The sequence below is a fragment of the Parus major genome, chromosome 1A (assembly GCF_001522545.3).
Source record: "Parus major isolate Abel chromosome 1A, Parus_major1.1, whole genome shotgun sequence".
NCBI lineage: Eukaryota > Metazoa > Chordata > Aves > Passeriformes > Paridae > Parus > Parus major.
In genome coordinates, this window is record NC_031773.1 from 69,745,382 (window position 1) to 69,764,395 (window position 19,014).

The following is a 19,014-nucleotide window of genomic DNA, read 5'->3' on the forward strand; positions in this document are numbered from 1 at the left end:
CCACGGAAGCTGACAAAGGATACGAGAGCGGGGGGCTTGTGGACCTGATTTTTCTGAGCCTGAGAGAATTACAGCCTGTCAGTGGCTGATCTGTTCCCAAGGGAAAGTCTCTTGAGAGACCTTGTTCAAGGTCTAGCTTTGTAAAGAATTTCCTTTTCTCAAAACAGTTCTGTGCAGCTGTGGTTAGTGTGTTTTTCTCTTATCTCACCAATGGGATAAGAGGTGGTGTTCCCTTTACCAATCATGTAAAACCTGTACCGTAATACCCTATAAAAGGCTGAAAAATTTGGATAATAAAAGCTTTTCTGACCATCTTGTTCGGGTGCTGTGACTGAATGCACCATCCTACTTTGTGTCCAACAGCAACAGTGGCTCCCTGCATCCAAGGAATAAACCAACAGCTTATGTGCACATGCCAAAACTGGTGCTGAGTTCATTTTCCCACAAGCAGCTGGACACCTGTGAGATGCCTATTCCAGGACCACCAGGAGGCTTGAGGGATGGTGATACAGGAACACAGTAATCACCTTGTAAAATCTCACGTTTCAACAACTTCCTGCCCATGAACTTGCAACAAGCCACACAAATTGAGTTTGCAGTGCATCCAGAGATTCATTTGCAATAGATGACTTTGGATATTTGGATCACGTTGTTGAAGTGAGCAGGGAAATTGCTGGCTCCCTGCCTCATAAACAAGGTGGTGGGGGATGAGGACTCTTGTGCCACCTGTGTACATGAGGAGTTTGATCTGCCCTGAGGCACCTCACAACAACAAGCAGAGAATTCCACACCAGGTTCCAGGACCAAAGAGTGGGCTCCTAAATGGATTATTATACTTAGCCATTGTCTCTGCTGTAGCCTCCTTGGCTACAGGGAAAGATCCCCCCAAGAGTGGATGGACATAATGGAAAAAGAGCTGAGAGGATTTAGCACAGGGCTAAGCATGGCAAAAAAGCCTGTGGCAGAAGGGTTCAGTGAAGGCAGGAAGCAGCTGTATCATGTGGGGCTGGGATCTGCTCACCCAAGTGTAATGACCTATTTTCCAGCTTTTCCGCTCAGGTGACAATGCAGCAGGAGCTGGGATGCAACTAAAAGCATCTGTAATGAACCTGCAGCCTCCACTCAGGGAGGGAGCAAGGGGGGAGGCAACCAGGTGGAAAGTTTAAACTCACAAGGCACGAAGATATTAATAAAAACCATCCCTTTTCTCAGCCCTCTTAATTCTGCAGGCTTTCTGAAGTTGAATCATGATTTGGATGAACTGTAGAAGAGCTCAGCTCAGCTCCCTGGAAGGAGACTGCCCTGTACATGTGAACTGAACAGAAAGAAAAGTTAGCAGGACTCTCTAGTTCCATGCTCCAGTGGGGACAGGTGTGCATCCCCAGCCTGCCCTCCACACTCCCTTGGGCAGGACAGCCTCTACACTGGAGACCTCAGCCCACACCACTCTGCCCTTTCTGGAGAATGCTACAGCAGGTGCATTGCTGGTTTTTGCCCGGGGCTCTCATGCCTACTCCCCCTCCCATGGCTGTTGGAGCTCACATGGCTGCTGCCTTGGGAATCTCCTCCTTCCTGAGCTTCCCTGGGGACCAGGCAGCCTCCAGCTGCACCTTCAGCCTGTACTGGCCTGGCATGGGAAGGCTGTTCTTACTCACACTTGGTGTGTGCTACAGCTCTGCTCTTCACATGTTACAGCCCTAACACGTTCTCCCCTCTGTCCTGGTTCCGTCACATCCTGATCTACTGCTCCTGCCCAAACCCTCTGGTGATGCAAGTCTCTTACTGACCCTCTGCAGCATCCCCAGTGAGAAGGGCAAAGAAGCCTAGTTTGGACTAACCTGACAAGTCCATTCTGTCTGTCCAAGAGGAACCCAGTCTGTCTCTCCCCAGCTCTGCACTTACTCAAGAGCAGCTTTTCTCTCCCTGACTTTCCATGACAGAAAGAGAAGATAGCACAGGCTTGACAGACAGGAGATCTGCTCACCCTCAGGGAGAATGTCTCCAACAGCAACTTCCACTCCTAACAGCAGCCAGACCCCAACTCAGCACAATGTTTCCTCTGCTGGAATCCCTGCCCATTTCTCCTCTGACATCTGCACTCCCAGGTCCCACGAGCTGAACACAAATCATCCACTACCAGCACAGCTGACTCTGTTCATGAGATCACTCACATTATCTTGTTCATGAATGAGCTATAAATGGAAGCAATTCCTGAGTCAGGAACAGGTGGAGGGGAAGAATGGACTAAAGTGAAGGAAAGTATGAAGGAAGGAAAAAAAAAAAAGCAACAAGTAAACACAGAATGAAGAAAGGATGCAAGAATGATGATATGTCTCCAATTAAAACTATGGGTTAATGCCTTGGGCCTGTTTCAAAGAAACAGAATTATTTTTCTGCAGTACTTGACAATTAGATTTGATTGAAACTGCTCAGTACCACAGAGGTGTTTAATGGGCCAGGCTACCTCTCTCCAGCTGTATTCCCTGACACTGAAGCCTTTGGGCAGGTCCCCAGTGACTCCCTCTCACTGGCTGCAGAGGAAGGACATCCTTAGGTCTTACTGTGGGATGCTGATCACAGTGAATGGTTGTTCTGTGGGATGCTGAAAATAGGTTACAGGTGGGATTTATGCCCTGTAACACAAAATGCCTAAAAGCTGCTCGTCTGAACTAGCACACTGAGAAAAACAATACTCTTGAGGGCCCCGGGTCTCTCCACTGACAAAAGGAATTCATAAATCTCTAGAAGACACTAAACTTGGTGGTGGCCCACAACAGGTGAGATATATCCTAGTTTTAAAGACTGGGCTCTTTTCTAAACAAGAAAATTACATACTGCATCTTCCTAAAGAGACAGACCTGAGTGGTTCAGTGTTACCAATGTGTGTGTGTGTGTCAATTATAGTCAGAAACTGTAGAAAATCTCCTGCTCTCTCTGTTGTTCCTCTGGCTAGCATGTAGAACTACTTGTTAATAATCCAGACACCTTTTCTGAGTTCCAAGGAAATCCATTAAAGGTTGGAAGATAAGAGCAGGAAGATGGGAGGGAGATTATAATTTCAGGGCATTTAGGTGCTGGGCATGAAGGTGTGGGAAGGCAAAATAGCACACCAAAGTGCTCAATCCTCATAAAATGCTTACCTCACCTAAACCCTTGCCCTTTTACATAAAAGGCTTTGCAACCAGCATAGCACTTCTCTGGAGTTTTATGTTTGCTAGGTGGGCAGTAAAGTGGGATTGTGTTCACAGTGCCAAATTCTGCTGTGCAGTCCTGAGCTCTGCTGTTGGACAGCAGGAACAGGCAGAGGCTGCCTTGTCTGTCAGCCAGAACAGCTCCAATACCTGCAGAGGACAAGAGAACTCTGCACAGTACAGACTTGTGCCTGGACATTACAGCTGAGTCTGGAGTTTGTAACCTGGGCAGCTCTGCCCTGCCTCCAAATGCACAAGGGAGGCTGACACTTTTGCAGATGTTTTAAAAGCTGTCCTATTATTTATTCATGCAGCTGGGTTAATTCAACCTGGCTGCAATAGAAACATTGCTTACAATACACAATTGCAACATAAGTTTTCACATCGAGCGAAAGCTAAACTAACACAGCAAGTGGCATCAATAATTGAAATTGCTTTTGGGAGGTAGAGGAGGCTCCGGGGTCAGGTTTGGGATGTGAAGGAGCACAGACATCTCTGCCTGCATACAGGCTTGCTCACTGCAGGTGATCAGAGCCTGTCCAAGCCCTGCTGCCTGCTCACAGCCACCCTGCCTGGGCATTTGACCTCAGCAGGACTAAGTGCCTGTTCTCCCTCTGCCTATTTGGGCCACAGAAATGTCTGTGGTATTGGGCAAATTGTGCAAAAGCTACTGTATGAGCTCTCCTGTCTGCCACATGCTCTCTGGGGAATATGATGTACCTTAACACTGCTAAGCGTGGGTGGGTGTGGGGACAGCAAGGCAGTCCTTGCAGAGTCTGTTCTCCCAGCCTGTGTCAGTGTTCCTGAGCTAGTTTGATGGGACTTGGATGGGGAATGAGAACCAGACTAGGTCTTAGACAGTTCTAAAATGCCAAAAGGTCTTTGATCTGCCTCTTGTTCCCATAGAAACTGCTCATAAGTTGTGACCAGCCCTTGAGATACAGTGCACTGGAAATGCCAGCACACCACACTACACTGCTAGCCCTCTTCTTGCAGCAGGGACAGAAAAAATATCCAGGATTATCATTCTGGGCCATGATTTCTCCTTTCAATGCCTCATTTCCAAAGCATTGGATTGGCATTGGGTGTGCAGCCATTGCCCATCCAGCTCTCATGAGCAGCCAACGAAAAATTTCCCTGCAAAACCCACCAAGCATGCTCAACCATACCCCCAGGCTCAGAACTGGCACAGGAAGAAAGTACCTTCAAATGGCACAGCTACAGCCAGCTGAATGTGCGTGTCTTTTCCTTCCTGTTTTAGAACATTCTGCATTCATTTTAAGTCTACTTTTATCTTTGCCTTTAAGGAGGACAAATCAGCCATTTACTGTGAACAGGGGATGGCAGCACAGATTGTTAGTGCAAGCCCATCATCTGTTGCCTGGAGAGGTCAGGCACAGGTCTGAGCCCTGTACTCAGACCCAGTTGTTTGATCCATGTTCAGGCACACACAGTCCCTGCCCAAGATGAATCCAGGTACACACAGCCTCAATATCTCGGTCCCCACCTTTCAGCCTTGTTTTCCACAGATGTTAATAGGACAGGCAAGGTCACTCCTTCACTGAACATCTGGAGTGTCACCATGAGAGGGGCAGTGGAAACATCAAGTAATGAGCATGATGGAGCAGTGGCCCCCATGCCTCATGCAGCAACAGAACAGGCACCCCCAATGCAGCAGCTCTGGGCACGGAGGCTGGGAGGCTGACACCAGGATCTGCAATAGGGACTGCCCCCATGAGCTGCTGACACTGAGTTTGTAGTCCCATGTGAGGCAGAGAAACAGTCATTTGCAGGGATGATGCCAAATTTAGGATTACAAGGAAGTGTCAGCCTATTGTTGCAGTGCAGAGACTAGGTTTGGGCTTGAGCAGATTATCTGCCAGGGAAAGCAGCCCACACAATGCTTACTGGAGAAAAAGAAGCAATTACTGCTTTTAATTGTAGTTCTCAGTGTGAGGACACTGGACAGCACATGTATCTTATTGCTGGACAAATCATTACTTCTACAGTACATTAAAAAAAAGAGATGAACCAAAGGTTAGGTAGGCACCTGCAGCAATAAGAAGCAGCAATTGCAGCTGGAATTAATGTTAAAATTTAGGCCTAGATTTGGCTCTTGAACTTTGGCATCCTCCAGCCTTCCTCTGGAGTAGAAGGGGTTTGGAGTTTCTGTATGGTTTGGTTCAAGAGAAACCACTGCCAAATTCAAGGGGAATAGAGAACATATTGGAGAATGGAAAAATGCAATAAAGGACCCAGTACAAATGACTTTCCACCTAATGGAAAGGCAGCTCTCACTAAGAGTTGTGCTTCTGCATAATAAAAGAAAGATGCAGCTGAGTGCTGGCCTTGAAATGGGTCTCTGAATGAGCTATACTTGAAAGAGAGAGGTGTAGGCTGAGAGATGCATGGCTTGTGACCAGGAGAGGGTCATGGTGACAGAACTGAAGGTAACAATCTAGCAAAGGCAGCCACTGAATAGAAGCAGGAAGGAAACCTCAGACTTTGTTCTGAAAAGGGCCAGCTCAGCTCGTTGGAGATTTTGGAGTGGGGATGTTCGCAGTGCTCTGTGGCTGCTGTGGCAATGATGAGCCCTTAGCAGCATGTTTTCATATCCTCATCACCACAAACAGGACCTCGTAATTATCCTCATAATGCAGTTGGACAAACTCAAAGGGCCATAATTGCCAACCTGGACAGGAAGAGAACTGAGTATGTAGCCAGCATTCACTTCTCCCTGCCGGTCCCACAGCAAGGAGCAGATATTTTTCCTCCTCTGCCTCTCTTAGTACTTCCCAGAAGGCACCAGAGGCTCTTTATATGGATGGGATGAGACCCCAGCCAGTCTCCCAGCCCCCAAACCTACCAGCATCAGGAGTGCTGAGCTCCTGCCAGGTGACTGCAGGCCTGCTGAGGAGGGACTGAAATGAAAGAACTGATGGTATGAAGGGTGAAACACATAGCTGGGAAATGTGTTGAGGGATGCCGGATAGGGACTGGCAGTGGTGGAGTTCCTGGAGAGTGGGGTGAAGGGGCATGGAGGACAAACAAAGTGCTTGCAGGTGCAGCCAGGGGCAGAGTGGGCTGGCAACTCTTGTAGAGTGCAGGGAGGAGGGGAAGAGATTTCCACACTTACTCCAGGACGTCCCTGTTGAACTGCTTCTTGCTGTTGCCCAGGAACTCCCCAATCATCTGGCGGCTGAGGCCCTTCCGCTGCAGCAGAAAGTGTGCCACCCCAATGGGGGTGTCTGGGATGAAGCCTCGGGAGATCAGGAACTGGATCCCTTTGTCTGGGTTTCTGGAAGGGAAGGACAGAGACATGGTGAGTTTGCATGATCTCTTGGAGGTGTTGTTGCCTCTGGCTCACCCCACGGCTTGCATCAGTGCAGCCCTCGGTGTGTGCCTGGGCTCCTGTGAGTCCACGTGTGTGTCAGGAATGGAACTGGTTGGGACGAGGAAAAGTGACTTGCTGTGTGCCCCCCTAGCTGCTGCTGAGGACAAAAAGATGTCATAGGACCTGCTGTGTCACTTGCAGCACCTGCTGTCACCTGGGAATCACAAGTGGCATCCCACTGCCCAAAGGACTCTGCTGCATTGAACCGTGCCTCCTTAGGGACTCTTCTGCCATCCATCTGCTCCAGGGCCAAAGGCTCTTTCCTCTGTGAAGAAACTTAGGAGATATTGCTGCCATGGTCTATGGGAAAACGAGGCTCAAGACTCCAAGGGGGATAACCAAAAGTGAACACTTTTTCTGTTAAAAAAAAATTGTTTTTCATACATTTTTAACATTCATTGTTGAGTGATACCTTTTTACCTTCCTCTGTTGGCTGTCTGAACAGAAATCCCATACTCAGATTTGCTTATCTCCACTTCCCTCACTCTCAGCTGTATTTTTCTTCCCTTCTCTATTGATTCACACCCTCAGGCAGAAATCTTTGTGTGTGAGAGAAGGCACCCAGAGAACACTTTGTCAGAAGAAGGGAGGGAGCAGCTCCCAGACAGGGCTTTTCTCCCTCTGTGGCTGTGAGCGTCTCTCTGAGAACAGGTCTGGTGCTGAGTGGGCCTGATTGCCTGGCTGTGGGAGTGATTTTCTGCTTCTTAATGTGCCAGTGTCTGTGCTTGCACACACAGCTCTTACAGAAGCAGAGTGGTTTGGGCTGGGAGTCTACTCCAACCCTCCTGCAGTGGGTGGGGACATTTTTAACTAGATGAGGTCTCTCAGAGATCCTCCAACCTGATCTTGTATATCTTCAGAGATGAGGCATCCACCACCTCTCTGGGCAACCTGTGCCAGTGCTTCACCACCTTCATTGTAAAAATCTTCTTCCTTACATCTAATTGAAACAGGCCCTCCTTCACTTTAACTAATCATGAGCCCTGGTTCTATTGCCAGAGGCCCTGATAAAACATGTGTCCCCATCTCTCTGTCCTGGTTTATAAGCCCCTGTGTATCCTGGGAGTGGCTGTGAGCCTGTGTGGTGCCTGTGTCACAGTGCAGACAAGAACAAATGTACGTGTGTATTGTGCAGGAAGTTTATATTTCAGTCTGCCCCACTGAGGGCTCTCTGGCATGATGCTCTGTGCTGAGGTGAATCACTGCAAAGGCAGGAAGGTTGCCACGTTTCTTTGGTTCTCACTGGTGAGAACCACTCACTGGTGAGTGGAGAGAGGTAAGAGGGTGACTTCATGAAATGATGTCATACTTCCATCATTAGTCCAAATTCGGGGTTCTTCATCAAGGCTCAAGGACTGAGTTTGCTCAGGCAGTTTCAGGGGCGAGGAAAGAATAGGATGAGATTTCAGAGCACGTGAATGCCTGATCTGCACAGGCACAGACTGTGACATTGTCAGGTGGTGAAATATGTGGGTGAGCAACATATGTCTAACAACTATAAGGGGATCAGCATCCAGCAGAATGGCCTGCTCCTTACAGCGGCCTCACGGGCAAGTGAAAAGTAGATGGGCTTGAAATAGTTCTGCTTGCTCTGTAATGTCAAAAGAAAATATCCTGGGCAGTATGGCCTCCTTGGGGAGAGGGCTGCAGGAACAATCAGCCCATTAAATTTATAAATAGGAGAGGTACAAGATCTTATATTGAAAACCCCAGGCCTTCCTCAGGGAAAAGCAACAGTGCACCTTCTTTATTACCAGCCCAGAGCTCCTGGTTCACCATTGGAGAGTACAGGTAAAGTTTCCTGCTAAGGACAAAGGTGGTATGACTAGGACACAAGTCAAACTAAGCAACAGGGATCCACAAAATGCACGTCCACCTGCACACTTTGGTATTTAGCAAGGGATGGTGCGGTGTTCGCAACATGAGGATAAACTCAGTTACACCTGTGTGATTCCAAAGTCACTGGACTGACTTTGGATCCACTCCAGAGGAGCTGAGAGCTGAATATGGCCAGAAAAAATGCACACCCTGGCATGGATGTGCAGGTCTCAGTAGAGGTGGTACACACAATGGCATCAGAGGATGCAGGATAAAACAGTCCAGCTGTGACAGCCCTCCTGCACTGCCTAGTCTATAACTCAAATATTCTTTCACTAACAGCAGCCTTTCATCAGTTTTTCCCAGGATTCAATTTGTTCTCCACAAGATCCTGATAGCAATGCAGCATCTCTGCCACTGAAGACGTGCAGATGTATTCCCATGTAGTGCAGCATGCAGCTTTTACCCAGATGTGCAGCAGACAACTCTTCTCCCCTCTCTCCTGAGCCTGGGCCCTGATATTCATTGTTGGTGTTGCAGGGGTGTTAAGCAGAGCCAGCAAATGCTGCGGGATTCCTGCTGGCTTTCCCTCTGCCCACACAGCCAGCTGCCCACACACACTGAGCTGTTACAGCAGTGCTGCATGATGGAGCACTCACCATTCCAGGGATTTCACCCCCTCACGGCGCAGCAGGGGAGGGGAAAGTGCCACCGCATCCGTGTGCTTCCAGAGGCCTGCCCCAAGGCAGAGCACTGCCTTCCAAAAATGCAAGACAGGGCCAGATAGACTGTGGCAGATTCCACTAGAAACTGCAGGCTTTCAGCTCCTGCTCCAGGGAAAGCCAGGAAAAAGGATGCACACACACACACAGACACACACACAGCCTGAGCTCCACACCCTGTGGATCAGTGCCCACATCCCAAACCCCACAATAGTAAACTGGCTTCTTCCTGGAAATAGACAGGGAAAGCAACAAACAAATCACTGCAGAAATCTTAATGGCCCTTGCATTGGATAGGAAGTCACAAGGGGGGCCATATGTCCCAGAGATACTGCTCAGAGATTGAGGAAAGCCATCATTCCCCAGAGCAAACAGGTTATTTTCCTTACTCCTGTCCTTCAACCCATACTCAGAACTGGAAATATGTCCTTCTCAGTTCTGTAAGAGTCCCAAATCTGTCTGACCTAACATCACTTCACTTCTGGATGTGCTCTGAGACCAGCCCTAAAAACCTCTCTTGCTGGTGCCTGCCTCCTGGAGTCCACAGCCTCCATGGTACACACACATAAATCCCGTGCATTGTCCCTTTGTCTGTGGCAAACTTCTGCCTAGGATGGGATAATGATCAGCCCTTGCTTTGACTAAAATGCCCACGCTAACCTGTGGAAAAATGTTCTGAAGTGGGTACATTACATCCTCATTATTAGGGGACTCAAATGGAAACAGAGATATGAGAGTGTGATGATAAAGCAAAACCCAGTACTTCTCGTGGCTTGCTTAGATGAGAAAAGCCTCATCAAAAGGAAAGGAGCAAATCTAAATCTCCTTAAGGGAGCTCAGCTTCTTTCTGCCAATCCACATGTGGCCCTGTGAGTTAACCTCCTCTGATGGTAACCTCTGCTCTGCTTTTGCTTTCACACTTACAGCCTTCTCATAGGATATCAAACTCAGATATGTGAGAGACAGGTGACTAAACCTGGTCTGTCAGGTGAAAATCTACCCAAGTATCTGAAGGAAAATGACAGCCAGAGATGTAATTTTGTCATTATGACTCATACTGGGCTAAGCTCAGCTCTACCTCTGTCTTTACTTGGAATTACCCCATGTTAAGTAACCAGGGCTGAGTTTACAGTCCCAGCTATGTTTGTTCCTTTGCAACCGAGTGGAGCAGAGCGATCCCAGGCTCAGCTGGTGGATTAAACATGGACAGCAAGTGGATCAGTGGATTGTGAGAGCATGGGCACTACTCATGGCCTTGTTCTTCTGTTAGGCAGAAGAGAAGAACAGTACTTGGGAGGATTTAGGGAAAGCTTCTGGGAAGCCAACCTGTGTTGTGCATTGCATACCCAGATGGTCACACCCTTGAATGCAAACAAAGACCTGGAGATGGATCTAGACCAAGAGCCTCATCAGTTCCTGCGAGGCGTAACACAGGCTGGGAAACAGAGGAAGAGTCACTCACATGTTAAAGAGGTTCAGTCCAATGCGGTAAAGGCGTTTCCTCATGGTGTCTGTGGAAAGTGTGGGGGACTTGCAGCTGGCTGGGTTCTCGCAGTGGTACCTCGGGAGACTGAGGATCATGGCCTGCAGGGCTTCTTTTGAGGACACCTCAGAGGCTGACTTGGCTGAAGTGGAGGTGCTGCTGCTGCTCAGCTGCTCTGAGTTGTCTGCATTCTCAGACTCAGAGCCTTTGCTTTGCCCTGCCTCATTGCTTGCATCAAACTGGAGCTTCTGCACCGCCATCTGATCCGGCTCAGCACCGCTGTCCCCCGTGCCATTGGTACTGACATCCACCTCGGTGGAAGGGAGGCTGTTCTCAGGTAAGCTCTCTGGGGCAGGTGGTAGTTCACTGCCTTCTCCCTCCCCTTCTCCTGGGCTTTCTTCAGCCTTGGCAGCTGGAGAGGGCCCAGCCTGGTCACCGCTGCTGAGACAGTTTGCCATGGACACCGAGGTAGATGATGAGACAGAGATGTTCTTGTTGTCGATCTGAACCGTGACATCTCGGAAAGCCATCATGAGAGTGCTGCTGCTCTTGGGTAGAGTATCTGGCAGGAGACCTTCCTCCTTCTCCTGATCCTGCAGCTCAGCTTCTAAGTCTTGGTTTGGCTGCATGGAGCTAGCGCTGAAGGTCTCCCTGATCTGGTACGAGCCCCCATCTTGCAGGGAGCACATGGTCTTCAGGCTCCAGGTACTGAGGGCATCGTCGATGGATTTGGCCAGGGACTGAACTTGTTCCGTGAAGGAGTCCTCCAGCTCGGTCAGTGCCCCACTGATGGTGGCTGGCAAGGATGGGGATCTCACCAGTGGGATGCCCACAAAGTTGTACCCCTCCACCAGGGCTTTCTCCGCGGAGAAGCTCTCCGAGTTCTGGACGCGGACTTTCCTCAGGGAGATGCGGCGTGGCATGCGGCTCTCCAGCAGGGAGTTGCGGATCTTCTCAAAGTTCTTGCTGAGCTGGTACTGCCGGAACGCAGTCTGGATGGTGCAAGCTGCCCTGCGAGACACCAGGTGGCCGCCGTACTTGTGCTCTAGCATTTCGATCTGAAAAACAGAACAGAGACGTCGGTTATTGTTTATTTTGTTTATTGATGGCTTCTTGTCACCCCACTTCCCACACTGATCAGTTTGCAATGACTGTCAGAGGAACTTCTGACGCTGAATCAGCTTTTCCCTGCAATGCCATGCCCCTGATTTTGACAGAAGGTTCCCATTTGGGCATGACTGGCTAAATCATCAGCACTACGATCACAGCTGTAACAGGACCCTGCCTCTTCCTGGAGTGCCAGTCATTACAGCTGGAGCCTTCAGGTGCCTTTTCCTTGCAGACTCACTTCTGATGGCCTTTAGGGCAAGTTCATCGCTGCAAATACAATGTTCCAGCAATGTGTCTTCCTGCTCAGCCCTGCTCTGGTCATGTCAAGCTTTATCTCTTGTATCAGAAATGTTACTAATGCCTCTCCCCTCCTCAGCAACCTTAGGAAATACTCTCAGTGAAACTAGAAATCATTCAGAGGAAAGGAAGAAAATTTAATTTTTAAATGCAGAGAATGGTGGCTTGATCTAGCAGTTAGTGAGAAATATAAACTTCCATAAAAGCTAGTGGAGGCTGGGTTTGTTCTGAGTTTATGTCTTTTAAAAAGCATTCTGAATCCCAAAGTGTCTTCCTTTTTGATATCTGAGTTTTTCAAGTGTCAGCCAGCAATGAAAAGAAAAATACCCAGAAAAAGAAAGACTCTCAGTTTTGAAAGGTAAAAAAATCTGAATTTTAAATGTTGAGACAAGATACTAAAAACAAGTAGAAGGAGAATTTACCTGAGCTGGTAACGACAAACACATGTAAATACATCGACACACACCATCTCAACTGACTTCAGCAAAGCAGGTACATATGGTCTCTCCTGTAGTCTAGAATGTAAACTTTCTGGTAATCCCCCCACTCTTCCTCTGCAGCTGGGTTTTCACTAACAAGCTCCAGGAATGACAAAGGATTTAGTTCCAATGAGTGACTGACAGAGGACAAGGGGCACAGTGTGAAGATGAAGGTGGAAGATGGGGTTAAAAAAAAGAAGAATTAACTCAAACTGCCTTCACTGAGGTTTAGGTGTCTAAACCTCAGTGAAGCTAAAGTCTATGAGCTAAAGTCTACATTACTGGCACTTCACAGGGCAGAGTGCAGGTGCAGACTGCAGTGCTAATACATGTGTGCACACACGTGGAAAAACCAAAAAAAGATGAAGAGCAGGACTGAGAGTGCTGGTGAAGTCAGTCCTGAATTAGCAGAGGATTCGCTGCATCACTCGTGTGGTGAATATGAGCTCGTTAGCAGAACCAAAGGACGAGTTTTACTGACTGCATCCTCATCCCCAGACATAGCACTTGTCCCTCACCATGCCCTGCTGGCCCAGTACTCACAGCCTGAAAAGACTCAGATCCACAAGATCTGGGTTTGTGTGCAAATTGGTTTCACAGTCAGAGTGAGACAGAGGCACAAGCCTCAGCTCACAGAGTCGTGTCCTGTCACCTGCTTCCTCCTTCTTTTTCATAACATGGTGTAAGTTACAGATAAAACCATCAGTGGGTGATGTAGGTACATGTGATGACCTGGTCTGAAAGCTGTGAGAAGTGTAAATGACCTTTGGAACCTTTCCAATACTAACTCCTCTGGAAGCAGGGGAAGATAATGTGACCTTGGGAGATGGCAGGCAGAGAGGAACAACATTAGCCCAGGCATTTTGTGCCTGCACTGGTATCCTGGCCTTGGAGCAAGGCCTGGGAGGCTGACATTTATGGGAGAGAGTGGGATGGGGAGCACATCCTTTCATATTCCCCTCTCTGGACATGGAGCAGGGACTTTGCCTTGTGCTCAAACATCAGGTAGGCTTCTGTTTTCTGTCTGCCTTGCCCTTGAGCTCAGGGTCTGTCCAAGGCAAACATAAAAGCCCAGCACTCACAAATAACAGCAATTTTCTTAGCAATGGGGTTGGCCACCACAGTTGCAGAGGTACCTAGCTCAGAGCTCTGCTTACCTCTAATTTAAAGAACATTTGCCTAATAGTTTCACTGCTGCCCTCCCAGAAAAGGTTTATCCGCATAAATGTTGCTAAAAATCACCCCCACAATAATCACAGATACAGTGTCATTTACCACAAGACCTGGCAGCAGGCCTTTTGGATAAACAAGGACATCTTAAATCCTGCCATAAAACCAACAATCCTGACTTGTGTTTAAAGTTGGCTTGCCTGGAAAGAGACTGAACCATCCCTTGGCCCATTCCTTCAGGAGGAAGGCTCATGCAGATAAATGTAAATTAAACCAGTAACCTGCAAAGGCCCAACCCAGACAGTTATTACTGACAACTGACTGTGAGCACTTAAAATAATGATCTGGTTAATGAAAATGTAGAGCTAATTGTGTTAGGAGGGAAAGAGGAACAAATGGGAGGGACAGAATAACAGTAAAAGGCAAAATAAAGCAGAAGCAAGAGCCTTACAATTATCTGAGGTTTCCAAGGAGGTGACAGCCATTCTGAAAACATGAAATTCATATGCTCTGATCTTATTAGAGGCCAAGACAAGATGTCATTGCTGATCTGAAATAAAAGGCCAGTTTATCTCATGCAAGGACAGTGCCAAAAACAGCAGACTTTAATAGCTAGTGAGAGGAGATCCTTCTGTAGGTTTAAAGGAACAGAGCAAGCTGTCAGTACCTCGATAAAAAATATCAGCAGGCAGTGGCTTTTTGCAGTCCATAATCTCAGTCCTCCTAAAGAACTAAGGCATTAAGGAGCAGAACAAGATCTGAAGTGAGAGGACTCCACAACTAGTCTGTTTTCTAGCTCATACAGGGGTGCAAGGCTGGGTTCTGCCAGCCTTGGGTCCGCTATCAGCTGGCACTGTCCAAAGCAAGGGGCTACAAAAGCTACAGCACTTTTCAGCAGGCATGACAGGGACAGGGACAGCTCCAAGTGATGCTTGAGAAGACTGGCAGAGCCAGATGCAACATCCCCTTAGAGAGAAGTGCCCTTCCCATCCTTGTCTGGTAGCAGTGGGTCTCGTCACCTTTTCCTTGCTGTAGCCCAGCCATTTGCTGCTTACTGATGTCTGAGCTGTACTCATCTGCTGTCAGACCAAGCTAACTGACAGTCCAAAGGAATTAAGGATTTCACACAGCTGTAGCCTGTGTTCTTCCTCTCCAGAGGAGGAAAGGGCATCTGTTAGCACCACAGCAGTCACTGGTAATGGAGATGTATGCCTGGATGGCTGGAGGAACCTTTCTCTTCCCATCTGAGAGGCGAGAAAGGCCAGGCATGATTGGCCTTCTCTCGCTCCTAATAAACCCCGTGAATCACAAGTAATTGCCTACTTAAAGCTACTCTTCTCTGGGGAATGATCCGACAGCCAGAGCCAAAGGAAGGGAAAAGCAGGAGGGGGGTCGGGGGGATTTCAAAGAATAATTAGCTTAGTACATTTCTGGTCCTCAGTATGAACACTTGTTCTGAGCAATTCAGGCCTTGTGGCTGAATTAGAAATGGCTGTGAAATATTCACTGCCATGAGGGAATGCACATGAAGGGAGATTTAACAAGGTCAAGGCAAGCCAAAAGGCAAGCCAAACTGCAGGCCTGGATATGGGCAAACATTTGAGGTGCACACCCCGTGGCTTTGTTGCCCGTAGGCATAAATTTATAACCCTTCCAGGAGAGACCACGGCCTGATCTTATTCTCAGCTAGCACTGGTTTTCCACCCAGGTTGCCACTGAGCATGGTGACGTGCCCCCATGTTATAACCTGAGAAGAATCAGGCTCAGGGACAGAATCTGAGTTGCTCAAGGCAAGGCATGCATCTCAAAATAATAGAAAAAAAAAGGAAGACATACAAAGCATACATGTTCTCTATCAGTCAATGCTTCTCCCTCCCTCCAGCCTCTCACAATGGAAGGACATTGCTATAAGGGATATTTGTTAATGGAGTGTTTTCCTTCAGCCATGGGACACCTGCTGCCCTTCAGCACAGCCCGAGAGTATGTGTGACCAAAAACATGCTCCTCTTCCCTGTGGTCCCATGCGTTTTCCCAACATTACAACAGACTCTGAGCACAGGGGAACTTTAGTACTTGAGTCTCTGTTCCAGCCTCCCAGCACAGAGTACTTCTGCTCTGTGCATTGTCAGAATTCTCTGTTTCATGGGGCAGGGAGCAAGGAGAGCCATGAAGCCACTCACCAACTCTTTAGGATGATGCTGAGGGGCAACGACTGATGCGAGCCTTGCAGAGGAGGCTGCACTTTACCCTCCCTCCTTACTAGTGCTCAGTCCTCTTTCAAAAGGTAAATGTGACTTCAATTGTGCAGTGACACTAAAAATGTCTCCTTCCACCTGCTTCTCTTACTGTAGATTCTATTCCTTTATTACAAGGAATTATTCTGCTATAAGTAGGGTTCTACTGGGACAGCGCTGTGCAGGTCCTATCACCGTTATTCCCATTTAATAAAACTACCTGATGAGTAAATTGATAGGAATATCTATAAAAACACATACTACAGTGCAAGAGTGGAAGAATTAGTACTCTACACTGCCTGAAAATCCCCCCTCCCAGAGCTGGAGGCAATTCACTGAAGACACCCATGGGTCTGGAGGGGCACACAAATTGTAAGACCCCTTTGCTGTGAGAAAAGTGGTTTCACCAAGGAGATAGGCTCAGTCCCTGCAAGGTCAGTTCTGTGAGACAGCAGACATGAATGAACAATCAGCTAAACATGTCTCTCTTGTTCACATGCATCCAGGGCAGATTTGGCCTCTGCTGCAAGAACAATGGCACAGCAACATGACCTGAAAGCTAAAATAACACAGGACAGACTCTCCCCAGGACAAACCAGAGCAGCTCTAGGATGTTGAGGATGCTAAGCCCATACATAGCAGTCAAGATGTGGCCCACCCTGAAGGTATGTCACATTAGCTTGTGAAGACAGTTCATTAGTCTCTCTTATTTTTTTCCTGGTGTGAAGCAAGAATTCTGTCTGAGTTGAGTATGCAGTACTTTGAGAAGGACAGAGCTAGGGAGCCAAGGCGTCTCTTTTGTTCAGAAATCTATTGGGTCATTGATCTGACATGTATATTTAGGGACAGCATCTGTGTCTTGAGGGAAATGGCAGAGAGATGTCCCAGAAGTAGCAGCTACTTCTGTGGAAACCTCATTAGCTGAGACCCTTCAGCTGCAATAGCACAGCTTCCACTGAATTCTCCCCCTGAACACAATCTGGACACTGTCACTAGGGTTTGCTTGTCCTCCTCACCTCACAGACTGCAGGGTCTGCATATCCTCGAGCCTCTGGCTGAGCTGCCTTCCCAGGGAAAAGGCACAAATTGTGCTTTAGGTTCTGTTTTGCACAGCAACTCTCCTGGACTGTAATTTGCAGAGACGAGGAGGGAGGGGACACATTCCACCTGTGAGGGAGGAGGCCAGCTGCTTTTAGCCCCTGTCCCACTGTCTCCTGCTGGGAATCCATCAGAGATGGGCAAGCTTGTGCTCTAGAGCTAGGCTGTAGCCTCAGGCACAGGAGGCAAGGCTTGCAACTTCAAGAATGGAATCATTTTCTCTCAGCCTGGTAAACTTGCCTATCTCTTCAGCATCCTCCTCTGGGCTGAGGGCAGTGGTGGCAGCCGTGCACAAACATCGTGGTAGAGGCTGTGCAGAACACTCAATGAGTAAACCCCACTTTCTCTTGAAAGCTCACACTAATGCAGAAGTGTGCTGGGGGACTGCCCTTCGTGATCCAAGATGCCAAGATGATTCTTGGAGACTCTCCCATGGGGGAGGTCGTTCGGAACAACCAGTTGTTGGGAGCCCTACGGACACTGTACGCTTGTGAGCAAGGCATACCCTTGGATGCTGCTGCTCTTGGCTGCCCATCTCTAAGCCTACACTCACAACTGGTTTCTAGGTCCATTTTGGACCACCGAATCCAGGCAATGAGGAGCAGACACCAGCAGGTTTGGGTGAAAGGGTGACTCATTCACAGGTGGAGGAGCCACTTCCTCCATCAGCCTCTTGTAGCCAAAGGGCCGGTTAGGCAGGGCTAAAGCTCTAGGTGAACAAAAGGCTCATGTATTTGCTGAAAGTCATTCCACCACAGTGCAAATGCAGTCCCACCCGCCCCATCCCCTTCTCCCCCAGCCTGAGGAGGAAGCCTTGGTACCTGTTTATTCTTTAGGTCAAGGGAGAGCTCATAATCGGAGGCAGCCGCATGGGAACACGAGGCCGTCCCTTTGCTGCGCTGCACTCTCACTGGGGAGCCCGTGTGGTGGAGGCTCGCCTTCTGCACCAGAGGGGAACACCCCGCTGCCTGCTCTTCTTGGAGCTCCTCATGCTGGGCTTTTAGCGTCAGGGTGTCGGACCTGCCTTCCTGGCCACTCTGTCTGCCGGCCTCCTTCGGATCCTCCGTTTCACACCCGGCTTTCTTGCTTGTGGAACCGCTGGGATCGTCACTGTGAACAAAACGCAACGTTTCGCTTTTTTTATTTGTTTCTATTATATTTGATTTATGGTCATGTTTAGTGTTGCTCGCTATACTCGTCCCCTGAGCTGCGTTTTAAATGTCTGGGGAGCCTGGGGAGCACTGATCCTCCAGTGGTGGATCAGGACTGGAGGCTGATCCAGCCAAAGCTCTGGTGCCTCCCTCTCAAAGGGCAGGCACCCCTGTAAGAACATCAATCCCGTGACTCCCCAAGCTGCCTGGTTGCCTCTGCTCCAGGTGCTGCAGCTGGAGGAGGTGGGAAGCCAAGGAGCGTGTCATGGCCTGTGGACACCTCTCCTGCCCTCTGGAGCAGCTGGCAATCACCCCTGTGCACTTGCTGCCTATTGCTCAGCATCTCTGCACGTCCTGAGTCCCACCTGGCACGGAGTCTGGATCCCAAGGAACCAGTTTTCCCCTGGAGTTCCTAAGGGCATGTGGGAAATGGGGCAGGGGGGGCTGAATGGTGCAGAGTTTCCAGAGAAACTCTCAGAGAGCTGAGACCATAAAGGGGCAGCAGAGCCAGCCAGCCCTGAGATCCTGACCCTTTAAAGAGTGTCTCCAACACTGCCAGAGCAGACTGCAGAACTTCCATAAAGGAAGCTGCCTCTCTCTGACCCACAAATAGCTGTGCCACTGAGATCTTGTGGAGAAAGGAAAGTTCTCTTTTCTCCTGTCAGCCAGAGCAGCAGTTGTGTGAATCCAGGGCCTGACAAGAGTGCACTCCAAGAGAGTTGATGTCTTGCTCTGGGCAGGATGGGATTAGCATATGTCTGATCCATTGAAGTGATGAGGAAGTCTGTACTTAACCCCTCTTGCCAAGTATATTCCAAAATCATCTGATTTCAAACAGGATTTTGTTATTCTGGGGTTCTGTTTGAA

The 19,014-nt window shown here is 48.7% G+C and overlaps 1 protein-coding gene across 3 annotated transcripts in view; it reads right to left on the minus strand.

Annotated features, from left to right (window-relative positions):
• The window catches only part of IQSEC3 (IQ motif and Sec7 domain ArfGEF 3), a 91,401-nt gene that overhangs the window by 15,252 nt on the left and 57,135 nt on the right, over nt 1-19,014 (minus strand). For 2 of the 3 annotated variants that reach the window (XM_015627536.1, XM_015627535.1), the window contains exons 1-3: nt 17,818-17,901; nt 10,588-11,666; nt 6,328-6,489 (exon numbers count right to left, since the gene is read on the minus strand). In XM_015627536.1, coding sequence (XP_015483022.1) covers nt 6,328-6,489; nt 10,588-11,660 — 1,235 coding nt within the window. In that variant the 5' untranslated portion in view covers nt 11,661-11,666; nt 17,818-17,901. Of the gene's footprint in view, nt 1-6,327; nt 6,490-10,587; nt 11,667-17,817; nt 18,107-19,014 lie in introns of those variants that run through there. The other variant, XM_015627534.2, reaches the window with a different exon arrangement.